This window comes from Oenanthe melanoleuca, chromosome Z (assembly GCF_029582105.1).
Source record: "Oenanthe melanoleuca isolate GR-GAL-2019-014 chromosome Z, OMel1.0, whole genome shotgun sequence".
In the NCBI taxonomy this organism is placed as follows: domain Eukaryota; kingdom Metazoa; phylum Chordata; class Aves; order Passeriformes; family Muscicapidae; genus Oenanthe; species Oenanthe melanoleuca.
In genome coordinates, this window is record NC_079362.1 from 33,677,393 (window position 1) to 33,697,928 (window position 20,536).

General features: G+C 44.8%; 1 protein-coding gene across 4 annotated transcripts in view; it reads right to left on the reverse strand.

The window, feature by feature from the left end:
* The window catches only part of PSD3 (pleckstrin and Sec7 domain containing 3), a 113,037-nt gene that overhangs the window by 51,236 nt on the left and 41,265 nt on the right, over positions 1-20,536 (reverse strand). For all 4 annotated transcript variants that reach the window (XM_056513360.1, XM_056513363.1, XM_056513361.1 and 1 more), the window contains 4 exons: positions 20,370-20,450; positions 12,772-12,884; positions 9,952-10,010; positions 6,475-6,564 (listed from right to left, as the gene is read on the reverse strand). In XM_056513360.1, the coding sequence (XP_056369335.1) occupies positions 6,475-6,564; positions 9,952-10,010; positions 12,772-12,884; positions 20,370-20,450 (343 nt within the window). The remainder of the gene's footprint in view (positions 1-6,474; positions 6,565-9,951; positions 10,011-12,771; positions 12,885-20,369; positions 20,451-20,536) is intronic.

The following is a 20,536-nucleotide window of genomic DNA, read 5'->3' on the forward strand; positions in this document are numbered from 1 at the left end:
CCTCCTTTTAGGAATTATCATCTGCTGTCAACAGAGGTCACAGAAATTAATCAACCATATAGTAGATTAACACAGAAGCTCCTTAAGTTAAAGCAGCACTTGCAGCAAATCCATAAAAGCATCAAAACCCTAAAATTCTGCACAGGTGTGACAGAAACTCACAGGAAAGCTATTAAAGAAGTGACACAAAGTTTACGTACTATCTCAGATCAGCTGCAAACAATCTCTGCCTCTCCCTGCAGCGAAATAAACCCCTCACCCTAGACATCTGCAGTAAAAAAACAACTATCCTCTAAGTCTTCTCTCCGACTCAAATAGCAAAACAAAGTATCAACAAAAAGGAAAAGAGGACATGCAAGTGGAGGGGAAAGGAAGGAAGAGAGCTAAAGGAAGGGGGCAAAAAGAAAGGGAGGGAGCACAATAGGGAGAAGTGGGAGAAGGGGAGGAAGGAAATTGAGGCCACTCTAAGATCCACACAGGTTACAAGAAAGTCTCATCTGTGGCTTTAGGCATTGCACTACAGTGTGGGGAAAAACCGGCATAGCCTTTGACATCCCTTTTCTCCACAATTACATCTACCAATGGATTTGCCCCATATTTGTACAAGAAAGCATGACCTCAGAAGGAAACTAAATATTCCACCTAACATCACAGGAAAGGAGAAAAAAAAAATCTGAGTTTAAGGAACAGCTTAATAATCTTGTTTGAAAGAAAACAGTGTAACTGGGTCAGCGAGAGAATAGTCCAATGCTATTTGAAAAGTGTGGCAACAAACAGAAGGAAGGAATACCAAAGATTTATACAGCAATAATCCTAAAGCTGGTGGAAGGAATGTTCTCTCTTCTTCTTATTTATTTTTTTTTAAATATGGTATAAATTATATTCCTACTCTTCCTTCCCTTGAGATGCAGCACAGAACTTAAATTTCAAGCAGTTCAGTGGGTGGAAGATCAAAGAATGTTTTTCAGAATTTGTTTTCTACCTACATAGAGTGGGAGTAATATGTCACAGGGACCAAAACGTATGTGTGACATTGTATTAGAGAATTCCCAGTCTGAAAAGAGCCCAAAATTCCTCATTTAAAGTGGCAAAGTGCATCATTCCTGGAGACTACTAGTCTGCATCCTCCACACTTGACAGTCGACATTCATCCTTGGGACCTGCTATGCATTTCAATTGCAGCAGGAGACAAGTGACAGCCATGGCTGACAGGCTGGAGAAGCCAAACATCAAGTAATTCCCTTGTCTGATCCACCTGGACAAGACATTACAGACAGCTTGCCTCCACAGATGAAAATCAACCCTCCAAATTTTCATTATGAGGCTGTACTGAGCCACATAATTGCAGCCAGTAGCAATGGAAATTCTTAGCTGACTCTGCTTGGGTTTCACTCCTTGCTGACACAAAAGCCTGATAGGCTAGGTGAGATCTTCTGAATAACAAACAAGGTGAATAATAACAAGGTGAAAGGTTGAAGGAGCAAAACTAATTCAGAGAAATGCAGTCAAAGCAGAACAGGTCCATCCTGAAATCCAGCCTGCTTCCCAGTTAGATAAGCAATCCCTCATACCACCTCTAGACTATGTAAAGCAACCCTAATTCTTGGATCACCTTCAAAAATTTTTCTGTTTTAAGTCTTGTTTAAAGTTCTGCTTTCCCTGCTCAGAGATACAGTTGGTATTAGGCTTTTACTATCATGAGGCTTTCTTCAACTCAATATCCAGGTTTATTTGACTTGAGCAAAAATATATAGATCGTACATTTTTCTTTTTATATGCACTGAGGCAAGTTACTGAAATGCAGAAAGGAAATATATTTGCCTTTCAACAAGGCAGGATGGTGTCAGGAATCTCTATAATTTAAGGGGCACAAAGCAATACACATATCATCATAACCTGCTCCAATTCTCAGTTCTGCACAAGCATGCTTTAAGTGGTTATTGCTCTTGAATAGGACAAACAACAACACCAAAAATCTCAAAGTTGAAAAAAACAAAGACTGTCGTGGCAGGAAGGTTCTCAGCAAGGATGGAGAAAAGTGAAGACAAGCTGGGTGTTCCCTACGGTCACTATGGATCTGTGGCTCCTCTGAGACTGAAAGGAAAGCATACTTTCAAAAACAACTGTTTAAGACATGGATTAATGACTTAATCCTGCATTCCCTGACTTTCATACTGCCAGATTAGACTCTGCTGTCTCTTAGCAGCTGAAAGAAGCCTTCTATAACAGATCTATTTCATACAGATAAGAAATAGTGCAAAACCATTATTACCAACAGAAGTATTTTTAAGAGGTAAAACTTTATTTTGGGAAACAAACAAGGAGGCAGACCTCTGTCTTACTCACACTTGTTCCTCCTCTGCCCTCTGCTGCAGTTACAGCAGTAGTCTGTGTGGTGTTCCTGGGGCCATCCTGGCATGCTGTCACATGCTCTTATCTCCCAACTTCATCAGGTTTCCCTGGAAGGTGGGAATTTCTTGCCAAAAAGCTAAGACATGGATGAAGTACAGAGACTGCTGATTAGAGACATTAGGGTGCACACAACAGTCCAATTAGTGTGAGCTCCATAAAGGAGGGCTGAGGCTGTGCAGGGAGAAGTTAGCCACCTGATGCTTATTCTCTCTGTTAAATACCTGAATGATTGGATAGATGAAGATGCTACTAATTCTCTTTAAATGAGTGTTTGCTTTGGAGGGCTTTCAAAGAGAATTAAAAAAAGAGAGGGAGAGCGAGAGGAGGCAGAAAGACAGTGGCAAAAAAACCCTTAATTAAAGTGCAGGGAACTGACAGCAACATAAGATAAACCCTACTTTGCAGCTTCTGTAGAAAATTGCATATCCCAGGAATCCTGATCAAGAATTCAGATCATTTAGGAAATTAAGGAGGACTGGCTCTTCGGAAGAGTTCAGCACCAGCAACTCCAAGTTAATTTGGTCATTTCATTATAGTGCTTCTGCAGGAGATAAGGCCTACCCAAAAAACAGCCTTTGAGAAAAAGCACATTTTTTAATGCAGGATTGACATCTTATCTCCATCAGCAGCCCCTGACAGGATGAGTCTAGCCAAGTCCCTGTAGAGCATCCCAGGTACCTCAGCATGATGGATGCTCCCACATGGTATAATAGGTCACTGAACAGCTACCATCCCTACCAAAAGACACACAGCCACGTATGACTTCCCCACATCCAGTGTTCATGTCTCATGGGGCAGCACTGCTACCAGTCAGCCCATGTTAGAGGTTGGATGATGCCCGCAATTCCATGACTGAGGTGTCTTGGACACTGTAAACGCAGAGGACATTTACTTATGCAGGACAGGGGCACTTTGCACATAACCTAACAACAGAGCACCTCTCTCAGAACACTGACTAACAAAAGCAGGGATCCATTTCCTCAGTGATGCCTTCCTGTAGTCTGTGGACCACAGAAGACATTTTCTCTCCTGACATATGAAAGGCCTTGTTAGTGCCACATTCTTGGAGTGGACTCCACACACCTTGTCTCAAGACAACAAGGAAAACATTGTGGCCAGCACCATATCAGCACTTTATTTGTGGGGACCACACTGCCCACAGGAATTGAAGCAAGAATGTGTGGTCAAAACTAGGCTCTTTCCAAGCCAATCTCCTCCTCATTCCAGAAAATCCTGTGAAGCCCAGCTTTGAAGGGGGCTCTGGTCACACAGTACAATTTCCCAGAATATCACTGTGAGATGCTATCACTACAGCAGATTAAAGCTAGTGTGAGCATGTGAGAAAGAAACCACTCCTACACTGTAATCATGAGGTTTGACACTGACAAAATGTCAGACTGATTTTGTTTTCTTTCCAAGGAGGGAGATCCTAGCCACAGCTTCATTTTCTACATACATATGTGATGAACACATGAATACTAAAAGCAGAGCCCATGGGCAGAAGCGCACTTTTAATCACAGCTTGGCATATTTGTCTTTATGGGTCCCAACTTTGAAGCAACCTCAGATCTGACTAAAGGCGTGAGGAAAAAGGAAAGGCAATGAATCTTTGTGCAAACGGGTGTACAAAAGCAAAACCTTTTTAAATATTAAATGAACAGACAGTAAGACACAAGGTGAGCAAGATCACATTAGCGTCTGTCATTTCTACTTTCAAATCAGAGTGAAATACGTGTTCTCAAAGCACAGCTGGGAATACACAGAGATTCAGGTCATGAAGGCCTTGTGGTTTGTACCAAAAGTGTTCTCACTGTCGGAAAACAACTTAGTAAAACATAGAGATAGCTCCCCCATGGAGAGGAAAGAAAGGAGTAACTTGATCTAATGCCCCAAGTTTTCTGAGGCTGATCACACAAAAATGTGTCCCTCCTCATGTGTTGATGGCCGGCTCTTGATATGCTATTTTCCTATCCAGTCAAAACACTCATGGGCACACTCAGAGTGAAGGGATTGACTGAAGGCCACGTTTGACTGATGCCTATCAGCCAGCTCTCCTGGATAGCCCAAGCATTTGCATTTGCAGTCCTGACTCTGGGAGCTGGATCCACAATAAATGCTGCACAGAGCTTCACATGCCCTGGATGAACACTCAGCTCTCCCTGGCCTTCTGCCCCCTCCAGCACTGCTCAGGTTTGCTCTGGGGCTCAGCAGAGCTGCAGAGCTTCATACAATGTTGCAGCAGGGCCACGAGGAGAACAGGGGTAGACTGCAGAGGCAGAAAAGCCCACTCTCTTCACCACAGGTCTGTGTTAGTCACCAGTGGGTGCTCAGGACCTCACTCCCACAGGGACACACTGCCACCCTGTGGAAACTGCTCTTCCTTTCCCAGGCGGCTGGGCAAGGATGCAGGGAGAAGGGTTGCAGCCTCACTCATGCTCAATGGCTACACAGCTAATGCAGCAGCAAGCCACATGCACTTTGGTGCTGTGCTGAAGCAGGGTGCTGCAAATTTAATTTATTGAGACTAATGCAAAAATTAATTTCTGCTAAGTCTTTGTAATCGCATATTTAGTGGCAGCATGGCTGCTGTGAACACAGTAGCATAATTACTTGTACTCACTCCACTCCCCTCCACCAATAAATTAAAAAGCAAGGGTCAGTTCATCAAATCTTCAGACAAGCTAGATAAGAAACCAAAGCTGAGCATGGCCTCTGTCCCCAAGACATCAAGGCAGCACACAGAAAAGGGCAGAAAGCCTTAAGCAAAGTGGGATACCAACAACAAACTCCTTCCATCTATGTACAAAAAATACTGAGCCCTGGTATTTGCTTTTGGTGAAAAGCATCCGACATCCCTAGCATTAGCAGGTGAGCGCTAAACACCAAGGTACAGCCACAACTGCATAATTCTGTCAGCAGGAAAACAAACAGCAGGTGAGCACCAGTGGAAGTCTCTTGTCAGTACACTCAGGTTATTTAAACACAATCTGGAGATCTATTTATGCAGTAAAGGCTGTAATTAGCCTGCAAATTAATCTCAACACATCTCTCTATGGCAAACTGAAAAATGAGATTCCTTGGGGGAAAAAAATAATTTAAGTGTGGCTGCTGACAGATATACATATTTAAAAATTAAGGGCATTAAATCGAAAATAAAGGGTGGTTGAGCTTATATTGAAGCAGGAGGGCCCAACAAAAAGCTCCCTGAAGAAAATGAAGAAATTACCAATACTAGAAGACAAACCGCTGCTTTCAACTATATGGGTACATCCGTATTTCACAACGGTCCTGACACAAAACCCACAGAAGAGACTCATTTGGTTTGTTTCAATAGGCATTGGGTCAGCTCTCAGACTGGCAGCCTCTTATTTTTATTTCCATTACAAAAAAGTAAATAAATTATGAACTCCAGTATATGCGCACCTGTCTTCATTTAAACAAAGTGCTGTTTCATGCTAGTAATCAGACAAAAAAGAAGTGAAACATTCTCATTATTACTGACAACAAAACAAGGTTTGTCCTGCTAGCCTCTTCCCTCATTCTTCAGATTTAACTCCTGGCACAAACTTAATGAACATAAGCTGAAGCAATGCAGCCTGCGCCAGACAGCACATTATAATCTGAAATTACATCTCCAGCTCTAATGTGAATACCCCAAAGCACCTTTGATGAAAAAACACACACACCTTCCAGATTGTACACAGAGATCAGGCTTAGCCTTTATATATTCACACTCAGAGCCAACTGGCTGCTTCTGTCCGCTGTAATCAGGAGACAGCACTCTGGATTGGCATGACCACAGGAGTTTACAAGGCACACAGCTCTGGAGCAAGACCTGCTGTAGCTCAGTTTTGCCCCTCTGTGCTGCACAGACTCTCCTTCACTATCAAGTGAAGAAAACAAGAGAATAAACATTATATATATTATGTATGTTCTGGGAGAAGAAATGTGTCTATCACTTGTCATGTTTACAATTAAGATTCAGGAAATCCAAGAGGGGTGTTCTGTTTTGAACTACCTTTCAATAAAAATGAAACGCATGTTCTGCAGTTAATTCCTTACCTTCAAGAGCCCTCTCGGGAAGTCCTTGCCATCGTTCATTCCCTGGAGGTTAGCAACAAACTCTTGGCAGGTCATCTTTTTCCCAATGTTCTGAAAGGAGTATCACAGAAACACAACATCATATTCCTGCTGCTTTCCCAAATGACAGGAATGAGTAACATCAGATTAAATGCATCTTCCTGCTCTCCTTCAAGCCTAAGGCAGGCAGCACTAAGAAAGCATTAAGGAGATTACTCATAGATGAGCGTCCTTGTATGCATATAGCTAGAAAAAGGAAAGTACTTTTGCACCAAAGGCCGACACATACCCTGCAAAAAAACCCAGCTTAATACTGGCAGTAATGAAGAGGACAATGATGAAGATCTCTGGCAGTTGCATGGTGCCTTATACCCCATGACTCTTGACACATGACATGTCTCTTGATATTTCCATAGGCTCACTCTCTTTCCTCTCTTCCTGTGTAAGTCTCAGACTAAAAGTTGCCCAAATAAGCCACAAGTGCAAAGGAACATTTTGGCTGTTCCTACATGTTTTATGTAGAAGCCAAACTACATCCAGAGGTTTGAGGCTGCCCTAAATGACTCTTGAATCCCCATCACCCCGCAGAGAAAGTGTCTGTACTCAGTCCCCCAGGTGCTTGAAGGCCCATGCTTAGCATGCAGGGAGCCTTGAAAGTGGGCAACAATTACAACACTGCATTGATGAAAAAGGACATCAAAGACATCTGAGGAAAGGAAAGCAGCCTGAGATGAGCTGCAGAATGTGGTATAGACACAGGGGAAAACAGGGCTCTGTGATGGTCATGGTATTTTTGAGGATAACACCACTACCAGTCAGGAGATGGAAGTGAAGACTTTTCCACTGTCAGGGCATGCTTTTTCTGAAGAAATACGGAAGAGCTCTGTGTGAGCTTTTACTTCCGCTAGAAGGAGGAGCCCAAGTTAACTCAAGACTGGAGCCCAAGGAAGGGCGGTTGGTAATATAGGTCATTCAATGTTATGAGTTACATGGCAGCTTAAAGTGCATAACCTCTATTTTCCTTACATAATGTTTAATCAGGAAAACCACCAAATCTTGGCCATCAGCCTCACCTAGCCAATAAGGAAGATCCCATAACAGCAGCCAGCACAAACCTACAGAAAAAAGGTAAGCAGCAACCCTGGAACAATTAATGGCTTCCCAAATATGGCTTCTATGACTGCAAAGCTTATAGTACACAGCTCGTAACTTCAGTCTTCAGCTCCAGGCTGGAGCTGGTCTAGTAGACTTACAAGTGTTTTCCTTTCTCCCTGCAACTTCAGCCTACTTCTATGTGTTTCCTCCATGCAGCAGTTTGCAGCTTCCCCATGCTGACCAAAGCTAACAGCAACGTGGCATTGCAGACAAATGGCTGTTTTGCTGCAGGACCACAGCTAACATTTCCATATGGTGCCACAGAGGGTCCAGAAGATGTGGCTGGTGGTCTAGAGATACCTTGAAACTCTCTAGCACCAATGTGGGTGATGACCTCTGTGCAGAGAAGCAAGCATGCATTCCCAAGACATACCTAGCAAAAACTGCTTAGTTACAAATAGAAGTATGGCAAGAAAGGGAAAATAAAGGGGATAAGTAAGAGTTTGTCTAGAAGAGTTAAAGGCAAGTATGAACTGAAGGCAGAACAGCTGCATTACAGCCCTACAAGCAGTGGAGGTGATTATAAAATAGAAGTATCTGTGCTTAAATCAGTATATCAGTAACAAACAGAGCTCAGTATATAGATAGGCCCTGTGATTCATTTGCTTCCTGCTCTAGCAGAACTCTGGTAAGGATGGGGCAAAGCATTATCTTCGTTAGGAAACAGGCAGTTAGGCATATCCGCAAGGACTGCATTCCAAGACAAAAACGCCAAACTTACCACCTATGTGGAAAAATGCAAAGCAGTAAGAGAAGACCAAAATTAGAGGAAATCAGAGGCATTGGAGAGAATACAATGACACATCCATGGACATAATACAAGCAGGAGTCTGGCAAATACTACAGCTGCATATACAACACATTGTCAACTGCCAGTGGGAAAAGCCTCCAAAGTTACACACAGCAAGAGCAATGATAGGTCAGAGCCAGATCATTTATTCCAGTACCTACTGAAGACAGTAAGGGCTCACTAAAGCATCACAGGGAGCAGTGAGAATTGCTGTCAGGCTGATGCATGATCACTATTTGGTCTCCCTCCCTGAACTGTGAGGCCAGGCAGGCTGTAAAGCAGGAGCCTCAGGCTGCTCACCACTCTGGGGAGTGGGATACCTGGGCAGAAAGACTCAGGTGTGCTCAAGAGAAGCCATGCATGCTAAGAAACAAACTGGGGCACATTCCTGTACACCTCATTTCACACGTGACTGACACATCCTTCAGTAGGTAAAGCTAAGCCTACAGAGAAAAAAATTCTCTGCAACTCCCTATCCCCTCCTGCTTCCACAATCTTCTGACAAAGGCATTAAATTAATGGAGGTGGGTCTCAGAACTCCTTGTGAACACTCAAGTCTTGGTTTTATTACCTACAGCCCCATAGAGGTTAAGCAGACTGTTGAGACAGAGCCAGTATGCCTCCACGTCCTCCTGCCCAATTTAACACCCTTAATGTGTAAAAATTCCCTTGGGACACCCTCCTGGAAGAGCTCTTTCAAGTGCAGTGGAGGGCCAGAGAGAAACTTCAGAGTTGCTTGGCTGAACTCACTGCTTTTGCACACTGTCATGCCATGTTCCTTGTGTTTTTACACACTCCACCCTAACTCCAGAGCAGAGGAAGCCTCCCATCAGCATGGGAATACCTTGCATAGCTGAAATACCCATCCTAAGGCTACCGGCACCCTGGAGCAGCTGACTAAGAGAACTCAAACCAGAATACTATTTCACCCAGGCAGGCAGTGGGGAGAGGTGTGCACAGCAGGAACACAGGGCTCCCACTCAGCATGCCCACATCCCCACTCCATTCTCTTGGCTCTGAGTACACCTGTCATTTATCTGTGCAAAACTCTGCTTTCATCATATCTGCCTCCTGCAATTGAATGTCTGCAAACATCACCTTCCCTTTGTGACCTTCCCAAAACTTCTTCACCTCCCTTCACCTCAGTTCTTCACATCTTTATTCTGCCTTCACACATGTGTGTATATACTGTAAAGGGAAAGCCAATCCCAATCACAGCTTCCTGGTCAGGGCCTGCTGCAGGAAGGATGGTAAGCACCAGAATGACAGGCCTGAGGACAGGTGGTATGTTCAGACATTATGGCAACACCAGACACAATGCCAGCTTACACATGACTGATCAAGGCATGCTGGAAAGGCCTGCCCAGAACAACAGCCTTGGAGTACAGCCTTCTCACTGTTTGCTGTCTGCAGGGGCTTTAGAAGAATGCCACCAGCACAGGAACTGCCACAAGACCACCCCTTCCCAACATGGTGTGGATAGGAGCAGTCTACACATAGCTGTGCATACTCACATGGCCATGCAGGTCTGTGTTCAGCAGCATCATGGCACACGTGAGACAGTGAACTCCATCTGCAAAAAGAGAAACAGCCAGAGTTACATGCAAAACCACATCTGGACCTTTAAGAAGCTGAAACTGAGACTAGTAGATTAACTGAGTCTGTTCCCTTTATAAGAATCTGTTTTATCAAGAAATACACAAAATTAAGTAAATGAACAATGAGGTCATCACACAGCTACCAGACCAGAAAAGTCTTTCTTTTATTTTAGTAACTGTCAAAACTGTCTTGTAGCAGCCTGGATGAGGCAAGAAGACAGGAAATCAGGCTATCACTCTTAGCTTGCTAATACCAATATTACGGTCTGAACATCTTCTTACTTCAGTGCAGAAAGGGAAAAGTAAAATACACTCGTTCTTGTGTAAAGAATGGGGCAGCAGGGTATCCTGTTTTTCTCCCCCTCTGGCTCAGTCCTCATTCAGAGCTCAGTTAGACCTAATTTTGGAGAAGCACAGTCAGTAATTTATGCTCCATGTTAGGTAGAGAGCACTCCAGGTGTTTCTAAGCTGGTCCTGCGGCCAGGGCCCTCAGCAATAAGGCAGATTCATAGAACCACAGAATAGAGTTGGAGGACTGAGAGACTGAAGGAAATTATTACTGTCTCAAAGCAACTGAAATGTGTGTGTAGGGGGAGCAGCTCTGCAGAAAATGGGATGGTGCACTGCTCCACACCGCACTCCCCAGAGCCTCTAAGGTCAGAACTGGCACCAATCACTGGCACTATGAAAGCAATGCCCCACACCCTGCCCTGGAGCCCCAGTCAACCCCATCTGGGGTAGCCAGATGACCAGAAGCCCACCCAGGGGGTGCTTGCTACAAGAAACCAGAGCAGACCCCAGGACATGTGATTGTGTCTCTATTGTCTTCAGATGTTAGGGAAGCTGAAACCCCATCGGGATCCAGGGCAGTAGCTATATCTTGGTTTTTGCCTTTTTTTCTATTTTTCTTCTTTTCTACTTCTAATTTCCATTTTCTGAAAATGGGTAATTAAGATTGGATGAGTAAGTCAATGCTCTGTGAAATGTTTTATTTTAATTGAATGTTTGCTATAAATTTTGCCAAATTCCTGAACTTCTAAGGTTTGCTAGGAAAGTTTGGTTATGAATATTCTGAGAACCTTTGTCAAGTTCTTTGTGCCCACCTCAGAATAAAGTACCAGTACTTTAAGCCATTTTTTAATAAACTTCCAAGTAAGAAGTTTAGGAGGCACCCTACAAGGATCATTAAGTACAACTCCTCTGTGCTCTGCACAGGACATCCCTGAGAATCACAACATGTGCTTGAGAGCACTGTCCAAACACTTCTTGAACTCTGTCAGGTTGGTGCTGTGACCACTTCCCTGTGGAGCCTGTTCCAGTGCCCAGTCACCCACTGGAGAAGAACCTCTTTCTAATGTTCGACCTAAACCCCCGCTGAAACAACTTTAAGCCACTCCCTCAGCTCCTGTCACTGGCACCACAGAGAAGAGATCAGCGCCTGTCGCTCCTCCTCCCCTCGTTAGGAAGCTGTAGACTGCAATGAGGTCTCCCCTCAGTCTCCTTCAGGCTCTGCAAACTATGTGATCTCACTGCTCCTCATTTGTCTTTCCCTCTAGACCCTTCTCCATCTTTATATTCTTTTTCAGTATACTTTCTGATAGCTTTGTATCTTTCTTATATTGTGGTGCCCATTCTGCACATAGTACTAAGAACCTAGGTTAAAGTGTGTAGGATTTAAATGCTTACTCGGAGTCCAAATTTGCAATTTCCCTCTTGCACCCTGGACTAGAATAAAGCAGCCACATCATCAGGTAAGTCATTATTTCACTCTGGACATGATGCACTCCTTCTGCATGACTGCCTACAGTGTCTTGAAATAAGAAAGGCAAAAGGCAGAGGACAGAGACAGCACAGGAGCAGATCCCGTCTTAGTCCCAACTCTTTCCCTCCCCAGTAGACCGCCAGCAAAGCTGAAGAGGAGCAAATTGCCCAAACATCATCTCACTGCAACACGGGCAGATCACAAAGCAAGCGGTAAGGAGGTGCAGTGGTACTCCAAGTTTAGCAGCTCTTTCTCACTTACACTCGAAATTAAAAGGTGCAGCTAAACCAATGATTGCCTTCTTTTTCAGCCTCCTCCTTCAGTGTGTGATCAGCGTGTGCTGCAATCACAAGGCTACAAGGCTCTGCCAGCCTGTCTGGCTGAACACAGCAGTTATGCCAACAGACAGTTTGTCCTTTTCTGCAATACCAGTTTTCTCAGGTTTGATCTATGTGCTTGTTTGTTTCCATCATCTATTTCCAAACTGACTGAAAACATTGGCAAGGAGAAGCACTCTGATGTTAGCTAGTCAAGATGAAACCATGCCAGGGTCTGGATACAGCACCCAAGATTCACCCCCACAACTGGCAAGAACTGGCATGCCTGATGCCAGTGCACACAGACACAAGCAATGAATGCAGCACAGAAAGTGAACAGCCTCTCTTCCACCTGACAAGAGACCTGTTCTTGTCCACATGAGTGCAGCTGGAGTACAAGGACCCACACACTGACGCCAGTGTGACCAGAAACTACAAGTGAGGACACATCTGGAGGTGCCACAACTGAGGATTAATACTGAGGAATGCTAAACATCCTTCTTGCTGAGGGTTTCGATGCTTACCAGAGACAGTCTCTAAAATGTGGTACAGTGACTACAAGCTTCATTTTCTAGGCATACACTGTATGTGCTATTGAAAGTGAGAAGGAAGGAAGACAGCAACAAGCAAAGATCTCAGTATCAAAAACAAAGTTACCTTGAGAAGAAATGGCATTTGGGTTGCACTGGTAGTATCTGCTGGAGAAGTGGATTAAAACTCTCTCTCGTTCCTGAGTTTCTCCAATAAGTGAAAAGGCCTTAAAGAAACTCCTAAAAGAGCAGTGGAAAAAAAGGTGAAATTAAGGTAATAAATCTCTTTTTGTTTCACACAGTGCAAAGAGCAAAGCACACATCACAGCAAGAAGTACATAAGCACACATTTGGTTCCAAGGAGTCTTTCTAGGAAATTGGGCTATCATTCCACGTGCAGTTAACTCCAACATTACAGTAAATGAAGGAAGCTTTCAACTACCACTGGTCTCAGCCACAGAATATACAAAATAATAAGTAATTCACCATTTGAAAGAGCTGTTCTAAATTTTAATTTTCTTTTCTTTGGGCAATAAATTAGAACATGTGTCTTTTATGCATGGTAAGATATCCAGGATGTTCCCCATTGTCTTCTAGTTGCCCATCATCCCTGCACCTTTTAACTTTACTTCATTAGTACTGCTCTCTAAATCAGAGAAGCTCCTCCAGATGGTGAAGTCATGCAAGTGCACAGCACTCACATCTAACAGCAAATGTGTCGTCACTGCTCAGAATGGCCAGCACCACATCAGTCAGGGAGCAGTGTGACTACTTGACCTGCAGAAAATATCTGAGCAAAAGGGCAGAAGACTTGCAACATCTTCCACTGAGCTTCAACAGGAGGAGGAGTAACTTGGCCCTCCTGAGGTTCTTGCTCATGACAGCCCAGTGTGCAGGACTGGTGCATATCTGGTCACACTTACTGGATATAGGAAGCAAGCCTGTGCAGAGAGGTGGGGAGGACACACATCTTTCACATCTATTCTCCTATTTGAACACCCCTCCTCTTAACCAGATTGCTATTCTTCCTACTAGAAAAATGTGTCTCACAGCCAAAGATGACCTTCTGCATTCATTTATCAGGATGCTTCTAAGGAAATACTGAAAACACAAAACTTCTGGATCTGAAGTAAGAAGACATACAGAATGACTGCCTAATAGACAATTTTTAAACATGCCCTGAGACTGAAACTAACACCAGATCTGAGAGGAACGGAATATATTCCTGTAACATTCACATCTATCTAATCTTGATAAACAAACTTTAGTTTTTTTCTCTGATGTAAGGTCAGAGACAAGCTGTACTTGCAATGATCTCACACCCACACAGAGTGTGATCTGCCTGGTAATAACTTAATTTCACCCGTAATGTATTGCAAATACTCCAATTCACAAGTAGATACAAGTGAATCCTCACTTCATAGGGTTTTTCTGTCCTTCCTACTTTGTGCTCCTGTCCTGGTTGTGGCTAGGACAGAGTTAATTTTTAATATAAGAGCTGATGTTATTTCTGATCCTCTTGAAGGGACCCCTAGCTCATATTTACAAGAAGTGAGTAACATTTACTATTACTAGAACTACAGAGTCCTAGCCAGGTAGAAGAAAGAGACAATCAGGTCTATTGGACTGTGTGGATCCAGTGCCCTGGCACACCAGACATGCAGGAGTGTAAGGCTTTAGCTCACACCAGCACACAATGCACTCTGATGCCATCAAGATATGTGGGGACAGAATGCACCTCTTTCTGGGGTGCCAAGGGGATCCCAACAGCTGACTGCACTGGAAGGTGGAGAGAGCATGACTGGAAATGAATGGCAAAAACACCCCACTGTGACTGGCCCAGAAGCCTCATGAACCCTTGGCATAGGGTACCTCAAAAGAGGGTATTCCAAGGATCCAAAAATGCATTGTTAGGACTTTTAGGACAGCTGCTGTGGAGACAGAGGAAATGAGACAGCTGAGTATCTTCCCTGGTCTCTCAGAGGACCCCTCTGTTTTGGGACTGCTAAGGGTCAAAGAACAACAGGTACAATCACTACCACAACACTGCAGCATTGACAATACTGCATCACCTGGGAATCTCTGACCCTCATCCATGAGATAATCCATGAACCGGACAGCCAGGAGTCAGCAAGATTCATTTATACTTTAACAGTCCTTTATGATCAGTGTGCAAGCCCAGGGACCAACAGACTATCGTGGCCTGAATGAAGTCACACCACCACTGAGTGCCACTATGCCCAACACGCTGAGACTTCAGTACGAGCTGGAGTCCCAAGCAGACAAGTGGTGCCACCATCAACATTGCTAGCATGTTTTTTCTCCACTCCTTTAGCAGCAAGATGCAGGCCTCCGTTTTTTACCCAGATGGGTGTGACATACACGTGGAACCAACTCCCTCAGGGGTAGAAACAAATATCCAATATTTATGCTAATTATGCAAATTATGCTAATTTTGGACTAATCCCAACTGCACTGGAAGAGGAAGTGGGGAAAAGGGTAAGGTCCTAGAATGCTTCCAATATGTTGACAACATGATCACGCAGGGCAACACAGCAGGAGTTTTTGAGAAAGGTGAGAAGATAATCCAAATCCTCCTGAAGGCTGGTTTTGCCGCACAACAAAGTAAGGTCAAGGGACCTGCCCAGAAAACTCCATTTTTAGGAGTAAAATGCCAATATAGATGTCATCAGATTCCAGCAACAGCAGCTATGTCCCCACCAACCAGCAAGAAGGAAACACAGGTTTGTCTAGGTGCTGTGGGTTTTTGAAGGATGCATATCTCAGGTTACAGTCAGATTGTAAAACCTCTCTATCACATGATCACAAAGAAGAACGATTTCAAGCAGCGTCCTGAACAATAATGAGATTTTGAACAAATTACACAGGAGGTTGCTCATGCAGTAACTAGTCAGGACACTACAAGGTGTAAAAATATGCTCCACAGTGCAGCCGGGAAGAATGGTCCTTCCTGGAGTTGCTGGCAGAAGGTACACATGGAGACTAGACAACGACCCCTGGTGTTTTGGAGCTGGGAATACAAACATTCCAACATAAAAAGGATTGGAGGCCAGCTACACCCCCACTGAAATAGAGACACTGGCAGCTTATGAAGGGGTTGGGGATGCCTCAGAAGTGTCTGACACCAAAGCACAGCTCCTCCTGATGCCCCAGCTGCCAGCACTGGGCTGGATATTTAACATCATGCAACACACCATGCCACTGTGGAGAAACTGGGTTGCTCTGACCACACAGCATGCTTGAATAGGAAACCCCAATTGCCCAGGGGTCTTGGAAGTCATCACTAACAGGCCTGAAGGTGAAAATTTCAGACTACCATCACAATCGGAGGAGGAGAAGATGACACATGCTGCAGCGGCCCCATATAATAAGCTACCTAAAAATGAAAAGGAATATACTCTCTTCCTTTTGTATCACAGGGACAATCAAAAACGGAAAGCAGCTGCAGAGAGCCCTATACGACAAATCACAGAAACTACTGAAGGAAAAGGTGGATCAAGCCAGGCTGCAGAGCTGAAAGACATCCAGATGTTTTAGGTATCACTGAATGAGAGAATGGGCAGCAATCTACCTCTACGCTGACTCCTGGATGCTGGCAAATGCTGTGTTGGGGTGGCTGGACTGACAGAAAAAGCCAATCAGCAGTGTAGAGGGGAAACCCAGCTGGGCTGATGAACTGTGGCAAGAACTCGCTGCCCTGGCAGAGAAGCTGGCTGTAGAAGTACAACATGGGAAGCACACGTGCCCAAGAGTCAGGCTGCTGAAGAACATCACCATGATGGAGAGGTGGATCAGGCCACCAAGATTAAAGTGTCTCCAGTTAATCTGGACTGGCAATTTAAGAGCAAATTGCTTTGGTTCAGTGGGCTCAAGATGCCTCAGGTCATTAGAGAAGAGATGCAACAAACACGTGGGCTTGTGACCAAGGGGTGGACTAAACCGTGGACACCACCTCCCAGTTACCCACGACTGTGAAACAGCTGCCATGGAGCAGCCCAAGCAGGTAAAGCCTCTCTGGTGTGATGGGTGATGGCTGAAACACAAGCATGGGCAGCCTGGCAAATCAGTCACACCCCACGGCTGCAGCCCACCAAAGCAAGCGCTACATGCTGACACTGGTGGAAACAACCACTAGCTGACTAGAGACGAACCCACCCCGTGCCTCACACCAGGGCTCAAAACACAATCCTGAGCCTTGAGATGCAACTTCTGTGGAAATCCACCCCAGAAAGAACTGAGCTGGACTAATGGGACTCACTTCAAAAAGAGCCCCATAGACACATGAGCCAGAGAGCACAGCATTGAGTATTATACACCTATTATACACCAGCTGCTGAGAAAATTGAACAGTGGACTGTTCAAAATGACATTGAAAGCAATACTGTGGTGGCACCTTCAAACATGGGGATCTGCTTTTAGCAAAGGCCATTTCATTAGCAATACAAGAGGCTCTACCATTCAAGCTGGTCCTGCCCAATCAAAACTTCTATGCTGTAATAGGGGATGAAGGCCATGTGGTATGTACAAGAAATGTTTTAGGGAACATGGTCTGCATTGGTTCTATCTTTTTGCAAAGGCAAATCCATCCATGGGCTTGGTTTTGCTCAAGGACCTGAGGACACTTGATGGGTAATGTAGAGGGACAGGGTAATATGAGATGTACCCCAAGGGGATTAAATTTTTGGGTGAGAATGGTCTGTAATGCTCAATTGCACAATGCTGTTTGCTGAAGGCATTGCCACTGTATGCCATAGCTACTATGGAGAATGAATATGGACTGCTCCAGAAATACCAGCCATGAGCTCCAGATGCGGACTGCAACCAGCCAAAAGCACAGCAGCCCTTCTGCCCTGGAAGATATCTAGAACAGACAGAATCCACAGACATGGACTAAATGAACTCAACAGACATCTTGAAAGGACAGCCACTGACTATGGAAATGATACCAATGCTTGTGTTTATTTATACACACACATATATGTAGCTGGAAGGTGTAAGACCTAGACATGATATATGGTATAGGATAAGGTGAGGAAAATATTGATTCTGGCCAGGACAGTTAAATTTCTCAGTAGCCAGGAGGGACACATCTAGGAGCCTGATGTTATTCTGTACCACCTCAGGTCATGGCAGGGGTTGTGAGGGGAGGCATTCCTTCTGGTCAGATAGGATGGTGGAGCAGTCGAGGTATTGCACATGGTGGACCACTCACCTCTTCTGTACACTCTGTTATTAATATAGTCACTGCTACCCTTCATTTTCTTGTTTAATTTACTTTTTACAGTAAATTATTCTTATCTCAACCCTCCATCTTTGCCTTTCGTGCCCCCAGTTCTCTTCTCCAGACGCCCCATGGAGAAGGGGAGGGGGAAGGGAACTAGTGGAGCATGGTTTCGAGTGTTACAGTGGGAACATTAAAGTGGGTAATACCGTTCCTAAACTCACAACAGCTCCCGAGGTACATTTTGAGAATTAGCCATCTTTCTGTCTTCTTCCCAAGTCTGGGCTCTTTCCAGCAATACTCAAGCCAGACATCACTGACCTACACCATCTCCTCCTCTGCAGCACATTTACCCCCTTGGAAGCTTACTTGGAAAAGCAACTGATAAAAGAATACTGGTAAATAAACAAGGCAGTTTCCTCACTCTCAGAGCACAACACTGCAGCCAAGGGCCACACGGATGAGTTGCTGCCCACCAGGAAGAACAGAGAACATAGAACACACTGAGCTGGAAGGCATCCAACAAGGATCATAAAGTCCAACTCCTGGCTCTGCACCGGACCTCTCTAAGAATCCGGCCGTGTGCTTGAGAGCACTGTCCAAACCTTTCTTGAACTCTCTCAGGCTTGGTGCTGTGACCACTTCCCCACGGAACCAAATACCCTGGATTTTTTGTGTTAGCTCCAGAAGACCTTTGGTTATTCAAGCTAGCCTTCTGCCTTGTCTGTTTGACTTCCAACATTTTGGATTTGCCTGCTTCTGTGCCTGTAGGAGGTGGTGACCAGCGCTGATGGATCCCAGCACCTTCAGAAGCATTTTCCCAGGAATCCTTACTAACTAGTTCCCTGAGCAGCCTGAAGTCTGCTCTCCCTGTGTCCAGGGCTGAACTCCAGAATGGACACTGAGAGGAGCTGGAGCAGCCACCCCACCACATCTCCTCCTGTAGTCCTGCAGAGGTTGCAAGAGATGCAACCACTCAGGAAGTGCATGGGCAACATGGATTCAGGGAGTGGACAGTGAAGGAACAACCCTTCACAGGTCTCAGACTTGTCAGTGATGCTGCACAACAGCTCCCCACAACTAGGAGGCAGCACGGATCTCAGCAGCTGCCTCCAAAATGCTCAACAAACCACAGCTTGTCAGCAAGCCAGCAACAACAGCATTGTTACCTCTCACCCTGTGCCAAGCCTGAGGTAGCATGCCTCAGTTTCCTCTGGCTTTGGGATGATTCTTTGTCCCTAGCTGCTACTGCATGCTTAGGGCATGTTCCTGGCAATTACTAAAGCTATTCTTAAAACCCCAACAACCCCTTGGCTTGTTTAAGTTCTACATGAGCCTGGGCACATTTTAGAGAAGGTCATAACTATTAATATTAACAGGAGATCTACAGGGAGCAGAGACCTCCTAAGCATGTGCTACAAAGCAATTATGTATTGGATTTCACAATTTAAAAGAAAGGTAAATTTAGCATCACACTTCAGGGGTGCTAAAACCTGGAAGGAGCAGCAGATCTCCCACTGCCCAGCCACTCCCACCCCATGCTGAGTGGGTACTCCAGCTTGGCTCCACTCCCCCTGCCTCAGGACCAGGCAGTTCATGCTTGTGCAGGCATGTTCCATTTCCACCGCCTCCAGCAGGCAGGCCTTTGTGGGTGCCTTGGATCCGCTATGGTCTCATGGCATCAGACCCCCAGAAATGCATTTGCAAAGGGGGTGAGAAGTGCATGCACACCTCTCAGATTTTCATTCCAAAAAAAATTCCCACTGAGGTAACCTCATCAAATGAGTTAAACTAATTTAAATCCCCATAAGCACCAGAACACCAGCAACTGCACTAACAGGCCACTGCTACACAAACTTGGTGTTATGACTTCTGAGAAATAAAACACTGAAAAGAAACATTTCTGAAGTCTGACTCCAATGTAAAAAGGAAAGAAAATTGAAGGGCTGGGTCTTCAAACGCCCACGCTGACAGTTACCAAAACTCACTACAGCTTTCTCCACCTAGAAGCTTTTGCTGCTCGGCACATTTCTGGATTTCTCAGGGAGACACAGAGAGGAGAGCTGCTGAGCCACAGCAAACCCTGGTCTTAGTGTACTGCAGCAAGGCAGGGTGAATTCCAAAAGGCATCAGCCAGGAAGTCTGTGCAGATCGGCTGGGAGCAACACTGTAATTGCTCACTAGCACCTGGCAAACTACAAGTCCCCTGTTTTGCCAGTGACTGGACGCTTTTCTCCAGCTTCTCTGTATCAAGGACCATCCCTAAGCAGGGCCACCCAAATGTTTCCCTCTCTACGTGGCCACCACCCCAGTAGCACTGCAGTACTGCAGCATACCAAGCCAACGAGAAGAGGAAAACCATGTCCCCAAAATACATCACAGTCCTCTCTTCATACATCCCAAAAGGATGACCATGTAAATCAGGACAACACTGCAAACAGCACTTACTAAAATAAGAAAATAAAGTTCAGAAATGGTTGTACCTGAGTGAACAGTCCAGCGTCATGCCTGTGAAGTCAAAAAATTTAAGATACTCTTCGGCCACGAGCTTGCTGAATTCATTGCTAATGAAAAGCAAAGAAACAAGTAAAGGTTATCAGTCAAGAGTGAATCCCTGCAGAACCATAAATAAGAATGTGGCCAAAGGCCT